The following is a 10,195-nucleotide window of genomic DNA, read 5'->3' on the forward strand; positions in this document are numbered from 1 at the left end:
ACTTTTAGGCAATAAGATGAATCTGGGCCCAAGCAATGAAGACAATGTATGAAAACAGTCAAGAAATTACTCACCCACTTCCACTGTACCTCTGAGCCAGTGGTAAAGATCACCTCTCTAAATCATAATTTTTCAACTATTGGCAGTTTCACATGTACTGATCTGGATAGTTGTTTTCCCTTTTTCTGGAGTTGTTTTCTCCAGGGCTTGTCATTGATACCTACACCATACCTATAGTATAGGGTATCATGTTGCAACCAAGCTGTGGGCTCAAGAGTAAAGATTGTGCCTTAAAATGAACGATTCCCCTCTCCAGCTCTAAAATCCTGATAAGTATCCTAGACATCATAGTCATCACATGTACCATCTGCAATGTAAATATTTGTATGTGAGCAAGTTGTCTATGCTTCTTGATAACCAAAGGAGAAAAATAGGAGGTTGTATTTTACAGCAAGTAGATATTTAGCTGGATGTCTAAAATTGGACTATTTCTCTTCCTTGACTATAAAAGGAGCTAACAATAACTGGTTCAGCTCTAGGTATCTCTATGACAGATATCTAAAGGCAAGGGAGATTAATTTTTCTTCCCCAGAGGGGATGTGTGAGAACTTGATAGTGTCTGGCCAAGTTTGTAGGGGAAGAAAAGGCCACATCCTTTCTTAGGGGAGGTCGTCACACCAGCCACCCCGCCCTGGCCCCCACACATTGGATGTAGCCTTCACTTTATAGTTGACACAGAAAGGCACAAGACAAATTCCTGTTCCTCTGTCTATAACTCAGTTGGTCTCAAGAGGACAGATCAGCAATCACTTCTCTCATGTTGCTGGGAGACATTCACACAATTTCTATGGACTGATAGTCCTAAAGTACCCTTACACTGCAACACCTGTAATTTTAAAATCCAGCTTGTGTGAGTTAAATCAGTCCCCAAATGCTAATGCTTAACCATTTGTCTTCCTGGACTTCACAAGCCTGATTTGAACCCTTGGGATAACTTGGAGAAGAGGCAAAAGATGACTTGCCTCCCTTTTTATGTTTGAGATCTCTCTGGTAGCCACAGATTTGTTCAAATAACTGAAGGGTTACTTGCAACCTGTTAGCTGTAGTGTGAAGGGCTGTTTGGGCATCCAGGTGTGGCTGTGACTTGGAGCCCTTGGCAAGCACCTCTGCTATCCCTCTCAGTGCAAAGCAGCAGTTGAAAGGTCAGGGTCTGGCCACCCTTCTGAAGTTGAAATACTCACGTCAGACATTTTGCATCTGTCTTTGTCACTCCTCCCTTTGGGCAGATATTGCTGGGGCAGAAGTACAACACCTCTGTTGACTGGTGGTCCTTTGGTGTCCTCCTGTATGAGATGCTTATTGGCCAATCGCCTTTCCATGGCCAAGATGAAGAGGAGCTTTTCCAGTCTATCCGTATGGATAACCCGTTCTACCCTCGCTGGCTTGACAAGGATGCAAAGGACATTTTGGTGAAGGTAAGAATTACCACGCATCAAACGAAAGTCTCTTTGCCAGAACTGTTATCTTTGATTTGTACATTTCAGATGTTGTTCAGAGAAACAAATGTAGTCTGTTAGGACCAGAAAGAGTCACTTTCTTGTCTGTGGACCCCAAAGAACACCTGACCTAAGTCATAAGGCCATCTTTGTGTCTTCTTTCTCCTGAGCTTCGATGATGGCTCCTCACATCTAGTAAATAGGATCACAGGATATCAGATACCAGCAGAGATCAGTTTATTTGCAGAGCAGTCTTTTAGGTGTAAGGCATGTTAACTCCTGAAAAAGATATTCTGCCAGGCTTCAAACTAAGGGTTACAGTGACTTCCTTGGAAATTGTGGGTTTGAAGCAGTTCTGGTGCCTCCGAGGTATGAGGACATCAGGTAGACTGCTTTGGTGTTCAGCTTGATTTTCATGAGAGTATATTTTACATCTTTGCACTAAGCTAAAGAGCAGGTTAACAAAGGCTGAGCTGTGTCCTGAAGTGGCAGAGCCCACTGAAACCAGTAACACCATATCATCTGGATTTTTTGGCCCTTTTAATCTCCTACACAGTGTCCTTTGTGAGTGGAGCACTCTTCTGTTTCCCTCTAATGGACATCCTCCTTGTCTTTTAGGTTCCCTTCCATCAATACACCAAGTTTATCATTGCCTCCTTCTCAGCCCCATGTCATTTAGCATTGTAGCATTTCTGGTTTGGGATGCAAATTATTCTGGAATTGCAAGATAAAAATGCAATGAAGTCACAACCAGTCTGACAAGTTGCCTCCCCTTAGTTGGGCTGTGGACTGATGTTGAACATGAACTAAGCATGTTAACTCGAGATGAAGCATGGTCAGGGAGCACGTACAGAGGCTGATGTAACATAACTTGTTCATCACAGGATTTTGGTCATATTTGACTGACAGTCCCTACCTTGACTTTTGCATTTACAAAACGACAGGACAGCATACAGCATTCCTCTGCAAAAACAATGGAGAACAGGAGATTATTTTAGCACGTGTGCTGTGCGCAACAGTGCTCAGATATTTAGGTATCATGATAAAATGATAATAATGAAAACAATCAAAAGCAGTTGTTCGGGAAGACATACTATAACAAACAGATTTTGAATGTCTATTTCTGGGACATATGCTGCCATCTTTCTGCACAAACAGCCTGTACTTCTGTCAGGATTAGAGATAGTAATCATCTTTATGCCTTTGCACCTAAGATGTCTGTTTTTATCTATTAATTAGACCAGGCTGGATGAGGCTTTGAGCGACCTGGTCTAGTGGGAGGTGTCCCTGCCCATGGCATAGGGATTGGAACTAGATGATCTTTAAGGTCCCTTCCAACCCAAACCATTCTATGATTCTATGATTCTATTATTCTATGAATTACAAAGGGTCAAATACAGACACTGCAGTTGTCCAAAGGTATAGGAGACGAATGCAACTCCTCATAGGCTAGGCTAGTATTTTCATAAATTATGCTTATATTTCAATGGTAAAAAAACTCCTGGTAACAAGAAATTGTCCAGACAAAAGCTTCCAAGTGTGATCCAAATATTTCACCCGTGTAGTTGCATATTCGCATGCTCAGACACGTATGGTGTTGCTGCTGTATCAATTTGTCCTCTCTGTCCTGCAAAGGAAAAACATGGTCAAGGTCTCTCAGTTTTGGCCTATTAGGCTAAGAATGCAAACTGGTTCCCCAATCAGAAGTGTTGTAATTTAGAAGAGTCTTCACACTCTCACCAACCACGCTTGAGTTTGAAGTCTGAGACCATATCTGGCAGGACTGACCTAATGAATATGCTGTTATTGATAAAAGACTAAGGCATTTATCTTTCTTCAACGTTCTAGCTTTTTGTGAGAGAACCTGAAAGAAGACTGGGAGCAAGAGGGAACATCCGCCAGCATGCCTTTTTCAGAGAAATAAACTGGGAGGCTTTAGAAGAAAGAAGGATGGAGCCTCCTTTCAAACCAAGGGTGGTAAGGATGCATCTTCTTTCATTTCCACCCATCTCATGTCTTTCTGTTCCTGAATCATTCATTCCCTAATTATTTAAACCCTTCAGCTATCAATAAATCAAAGCCAGGACCCACAGTAATGCTGTAAACCCATTTATTTAGGGGCACTGTCCAAAATCTTCAGACATGGGTCTTTAATGTCAGAGACCTCAAAGCCTGTTTAGATTCACAGAGTCAGCACTTTAAAGGTGGATAAACGTCTACTTCATGTTGGAACTAACAGTTTTAGGCACCAAGTTAAGGATTTCATAACAGCCTCAAACTTTTAGGGTTATCTTCTGGAGTTGCTCAGCACATGCAACTTCTCTGTCTGAAAGTAGATGGAGGACTTTGGTGTTGGGCAGTCAGAATGGAAAGTGTTTACTCTTACTTAAATGTCCAAATGCAGATTAAATTGTTCACGGGCTCTTTGGTATGTTGTGTACACCAGATACAAGCAGCTGGAACCATCTACAGTCTGGATCTGTCTCAGCATCCAGTCATTGTAAAGATAATTGTGAACTATGCACCTCTATCAGTTGGGCTGCCTGGCTTGGTCATCATGACTACTCTTTTCTGATGGCTATAAGCCCAGGTCTGGCATACCCACACCTGAGAAACCATAAATTACTCATCACTTTCCCAGTTACCATAGCAGGGGTCTGGATGGAACTTAAAACACATTCCCTTAACCACGTAAGTGCAACCCATTCTGTAGTGATTATCTCTCATTGCACTGCAGAAGATAAGGAAGGACAAGCAGTTCAGGTAACCGGGTGGTTGGCTAAGTCAGGATAGTCCTGACTGTTACTAACAGTCCTATTAAATGATTAAAGTCCTATTAATAACAATAATATAATTTAATTTGGTAAGTGCATCATACTTCCATTTTACAGTCCTTCACAAGTTTTATTTAAGTGCATTTATTAGTGGTTTGATGTATTTATTTTCCTTTTCTTGAAGAAATCTCCAAGTGACTGTAGCAACTTCGACAAGGAATTTCTAAATGAAAAACCTAGACTGTCCTGTGCCGACAGAGCACTGATTAACAGCATGGACCAAAATATGTTCAGCAACTTTTCTTTCGTGAACCCTAAAATGGAGAAGATATTTTCCTGAGGTCTGCCTTACTGAAGGAATTCTCTGTAATGGTTTGAGTAACACTTTGCCAACTGAAGACTATGTATGGTTATTGTTATCAAGAACCTTCCAGAAAAACACCTCGATGAAAGTTTGTACCGTGCCTCTGGTTTCTATGTAAGAAAAAACAGAAGTATATTTGAGCTTCTGGTGACGTTAGTGCCCATTTCTGCAATTTTCACCTAGCCCACCTCCTTCTGAAGGACAAGTGGTTTGCTCAAGGCCTGGGGACATCTGGGAAGACTTCAGGCTGGATGCTTAGGTGACCTCCACTCGTTCATGTGCAGAATTGCGCATGTGTGCTCAGGAGTTTTGAAGAAGCAATTTAACTCCCTACACACTTTAAAAATAATGTTCACAGGAGGTAGGATTCAATTTTGGAACTGGGACAAAGAGACTTTGCAGGTGCCCATTCCAGTGTTCGTACATCTCAAACACAGGCACTGGAGCTAAGGACTCAAACCCGAAGGAGGATCGTTGCCACGGTGTCAAGATCAATACAGAAAACCAGTGGTTTACACTTAGCACTTGAGCAGGAAGGATGGGAAGTTGCAGACCAGCAGAAAGCCTCAAGAACCCCTGTTCTAAAGCTTTAACTGTCCTCGCACACGCCAGGCTCAGAGGAAACTCTGGAGTTTTATCCTAAAACTGCACGAGAAAGGTGGAAGAGGTTTACTCCAGCCATTGTTTAAGCATCATAAAACTGGCCTTCCAGTCACAGCATTGTCATATTTTACTTGAAAGGTTGTAATCAGTCCTTGCAAAAGCTGATATACTTTCTTTGGCATGCATGGTGGACATAGGTCAACAGGCTGCACGCAACAGTCACAGGGCAGGACAGCACATCAGGTGAGGTCTCCTTCACCTCGTGACATTTTGCTGTGTGTTCTATCCCTTTGCAGTCTGTGGAAATGTAGATGGGTTAAAAAAAAGTCTTCTCTGTGATCCTTTCGTGGTGAGATCATTTTAAATAAAGATGCACTGTTTTCCGAGGTTGGAGAGAAGTACAACCTCCTGGTTACTGCTTGTTACTGAGATACAACCTCCTGGTTACTGCTTGTCACTGAGATGCCAGTTAAATGCTGGCTCAAAATTAAGTCAAAGCCCAAATAGGGGATTCTGGAATAGCTTAGACTTAGGCAGTCACCCAAGTTGGTGTTAGGCTCTAATTGAAGTGTATACATTTGGAGCTTCATTGCATCAACCCCTCCAGTCCCCAGAGAAAAGAAGCTCTAGAAGGTGAGTCATCCCAAAATTAGATTGCCTTCAGAGGTGCCTTTCTGGCTCTGCTGGACCAGGTTGTCAACTGGGACCTCCCAACAGAACGAGCGCAGCCTTGCATGCAGTGCTGGGATAACGCTGGCCGTTACTGCAGGCACCGAATCCTGCAGGACCAAGAGCAGAAGTGCCTAATGTCGATGAGAAAAGCGGAGCGCCCTGAAAAAGTTTTCAGTCCAGTGACTCTCATGAAATCCTTGTTTGTGCTGTATGAAACGCAGGGGGCATCTGTGCTCACAGTTTGTGCAGCTGCTCATCATGTTTAATTGGAGTGGTTAGCATGAATTTTTTTAAATGCCAGTGCTGTTTGTACAGTTTAATAAAATGTTGTGTACAATGGGAAAATGGGCATTGAAGTGATTAAATGGGGGCACAGAACAGAGGTGCTTAGAAAAAGCCATTAAAATGGCTTTGCGCTTTCTAGGGGATGTTCCCCATGCGAATTTCAACCCATAAATACACAGGATCAGCAAGCATTTGCACAACTAACTACTCCACAGACCAGTATCTAAAGAAAAGGATTTGGTGCTATGCAAAGGTATCCAAGAAAGTAAAATGTTCCTTTTCACCACCAGGAGCTGACATGGCTGTAAATGGGGTCTGTTATCTCAAAGGGGTAACAGAGACAGATGTGCAGAGGTCGTTACTATTAGAAGGCGATTGAGGTCACCTTCCTTTGACACCTGAATGGGGCTGGAGCAGATGAGTCCTGGGAGGGCCCGACTCTCCACATGCTATGGATGGAGCCTGGATGGCCTCATCCAGACTGGAGACTGCATTTCTAATCATTTGAAGATTGGCATTATCCCACTCTAAATGACTGTTAAGGGGTGTTTTCTTTGCAACGGCACAGTGGTTTGTGTTTGACACCAATGCAGGGACACAAGAAGAGTGTAGACTAAGGAAGTCGGGTGCTGAATCACCTCTTGTGGTTAAGTAACTGAAGAGCAACAGGGTTTAACATCTCTCTGACCAGAGGCAGGGCCCTCTGCACTCCAGTTGTGGTCCCGTATAGCTAAAGCAGCCAAATGGAAGAGTAACTGCTAAAGCAGAGATGGTGTTAGGCTTACTGTTGGGCTTTTGATGCAAACCACAAGAATTGCCTGCTTCTCACTGCAAGGTATCTTCGGCTTAAAAAACAAAGAAACCCATTGAGGATGGGGGGAGGGAGCCAGGGAGAGGTGGGTACGAGCCACCATGAACGTGTGCGCCGTGTGTCTCACGAATGCCACAGCCTGAAAACCCTCCCAGCTGTGCCTGTGGTGTGTGAAGAGTGACGTGGTAAGCAGCAAACGTTTTCCTGTGGTGGCAGCGATTGAGAGATAGGAGTTGGTGAGGGCTGAAAGCCAAACACCCGCACGGAAATGAGCACCAGCCCAGGTACTCAGAGATGCCCATTTGCCTTGACTAAACCTGGTGCCTCCATACCCATCTTTTTTTACCCTCCTCCACAAAATGTTCATTTTATGACATAGTAGATGGGGCTTGCCAGGTTTGGTTATTCATTCGCTGATGGCCCAATCCTGTTCTGGAGCCCTGTGGGATCACAGCACTGCTGTAGGAGCATGGCATCTGCAAGCATCAGGGTCTGACCTGCAGCACCACCTGCTTCAGCTCAGGTTTTGGGAGTCCTCACCACCCAACTGCTCTTTCTCCAGTCTGGCTGCTTCACTCAACAAATGCACAAATTCCTACTCGTTGGCATTCACCAAACCAAACCTTGATAGAGAGATATCGAGGTGCTGGAGCGAGCGCAGAGGAGGGCAACGAAGCTGGTGAAGGGCCTGGAGAATAAATCTTATGAGGAGCGATTGAAGGAGCTGGGACTGTTTAGTTTGAGGAAGAGGAGGCTGAGGGGAGACCTCATCACTCTCTACAACTACTTGAAAGGCCATTGTAGAGAGGTTGGTGCTGGTCTCTTCTCACAGGTAATTAGTGATAGGACAAGAGGGAATGGCTTCAAGCTGCAGCAGGGTAGGTTTAGGCTGGACATTAGGAAAAAATTCTTCACGGAAAGAGTGGTTAGACACTGGAATAGGCTGCCCAGGGAGGTGGTGGAGTCACCATCCCTGGATGTGTTTAAGACTCGTTTAGATGTGGTGTTAAGGGATATGGTGTAAGGGGGAACTTCGTAGAGTGGAGTTGATGGTTGGACTCGATGACCCCAAGGGTCTTTTCCAACCTAAATGATTCTATGATTTTATGAGTGGGAGTCACCAGTGAATGACAGCCCTGATTTCAGCCCTCCTGCAAAAACATCCCAAGTTGCTTTCCAGAGGAGGTTGGTTGGTCTCACAGCTCCTCAGCCTGCAGCCCAGGGTTATGGTTGCCTCACAGAAACACAGAATCACAGAATCATGGAATGGTAGGGGTTGGAAGGGACCTCTGGAGATCATCTAGTCCAACCCCTCTGCCAAAGCAGCGTCACCCACAGCAGGTTGCACAGGAACGCGTCCAGGAGGGTTTGGAATGTCTCCAGAGACAGAGACTCCACCACCTCTCTGGGCAGCCTGTGCTGATGCTCTGCCATCCTCAGGGTAAAGAAGTTCCTCCTCGTGTTTAGGTGGAACTTCCTATGTTCAAGTTTGTGCCCGTTACCCCTTGTCCTGTCCCCGGGCACCACTGAAAAGAGCCTGGCCCCATCCTCCTGACACCCACCCTTTAAGTATTTATAAGTGTTGATAAGATCCCCCCTCAGCCGTCTTTTTTCCAGACTGAAGAGACCCAAATCCCTCAGTCTTGCTTCATAAGAGAGGTGTTCCAGTCCCTCTCCCACAGGGAAAACCAAGCTCCATCCTGCACCCCTACATTGTCTTTGCCGCCCATGCAGAAAGGAAAGGCAACTTTGCCCAGTGGTTACCAGGCACGTCTTGCAGTGGAAAGGTATCACCAAAAATCCCTGTCTGCCAGTACAGTTCCAAATAGCGTGTCCTCCAAGTAGGTCTGCTCCTGCCTTTGCTATTGGATCTGTACCTTAGACACTTAAAACCCAAGCAAGAGATCACAGCCGGGACCTAAACTGCTCTCTCACTCCAAGATATGGCAGCTTAGCCTAGTGTATCACCTACAGCAGCTAAGATCATAATCAATATGTGCCCCAAAGCGTGCCTTGCGGTGTTTTGAAGCCAGCAGAGGTCTCAGCGCAGACCACAGGAAGCTTTTCTACCTTCCTTACTAAGAATTGTTGTCTTTGCTGTATCACAGCAGCCAAGACAGCACATGCCGAGCTGGTGAAATGCAGGAATTAATGTATTTCTGGCACTTCTGTAACTGGCACTGGTGACTGTACCTGACATCATGGGGTCTATTCTACTGTTTGGTAAAAGGCGCGATGGAGTCCTTTGTCCTTTATATTAGCTTAATGTTTATATACACAGGGATATGATATAATTGAAAAATAAAAGGAAAGTGAAACAAAGAAAAAGCATCTTTCATTCTCCCATACTAAAGCAGCAATAACCAGAGAGGCACAAAGCACAGTATTTATCATCTTTTGACAACTGTCTTTGCTCTCAGTCTCCACAAGGACATTCAGTTTAATTTTGAATCTGAGGATCTGGTGAGTCAAAAATCCAAAGCAAAGCTCTGCCAGAAATCTTTGTCTACCTCCATGAAAATGGTGCAGAAGATCATTGCAAACCCTTAACTTCTTTTGAGATGGTCAACAAGGCCTGGCTGAGCTGATCTCTCAGTGGGGTTGAACTATAAATATTCAACACAACTTTGCAGAGAGACATGTCTTATGGGAAAGATGATCCTGTGGTTAAGGTGCTACTGAGTCTTTTTTGACCTAGATTCATTTCCAAGTTCTACTGTACATACCTCCTGTGGCCTGGTGCAAGCTATCTTGCTAGGCTTTGACTTTTCTTCCTGTGAATGGATGTAGTTCATACTCTTTTGCTCTAAGTTGTTCAGAACAGAGGCTCATGGGATGGAATTCAAGCTCAAGTAACCAGTATTGTCTAAAAGTATGTAATCTTTAAAGTTCATAAAAATTGAACTAGCTGCATCCAAAGCGATCATCTATATTTCCTCTATTATCAGTGGAAAGGGTCTAAGAGTGATTCATCCCATTCTAAGACACATAATCAGAGCTGTCCACTGAACTTTCTCTCCCTCCACTTTCTAGAAAAGTAGGCAAGTGCTGCCCTGTGTGTGTTTGTGCCTCACCTTGTGCATCACTTTGGGGTTCCGTGGGCCCTTACTCTCATGTAGATATAGTAGTGCCATTGTATAAATAAGGAGAATGTAAAAATTGCCTCAGCCGGCTGTGAATGAGGCTTGGT

The 10,195-nt window shown here is 44.3% G+C and overlaps 1 protein-coding gene across 1 annotated transcript in view; it reads left to right on the forward strand.

The window, feature by feature from the left end:
• The window catches only part of PRKCQ (protein kinase C theta), a 68,753-nt gene extending 63,118 nt beyond the window's left edge, over positions 1 to 5,635 (forward strand). The window contains exons 17-19 of the mRNA XM_054224461.1: positions 1,287 to 1,475; positions 3,345 to 3,473; positions 4,455 to 5,635. Coding sequence (XP_054080436.1) covers positions 1,287 to 1,475; positions 3,345 to 3,473; positions 4,455 to 4,610 — 474 coding nt within the window. The 3' untranslated portion in view covers positions 4,611 to 5,635. The remainder of the gene's footprint in view (positions 1 to 1,286; positions 1,476 to 3,344; positions 3,474 to 4,454) is intronic.
• Positions 5,636 to 10,195: the final 4,560 nt, after the last annotated feature.

The sequence above is a fragment of the Rissa tridactyla genome, chromosome 1 (genome assembly GCF_028500815.1).
Source record: "Rissa tridactyla isolate bRisTri1 chromosome 1, bRisTri1.patW.cur.20221130, whole genome shotgun sequence".
NCBI lineage: Eukaryota > Metazoa > Chordata > Aves > Charadriiformes > Laridae > Rissa > Rissa tridactyla.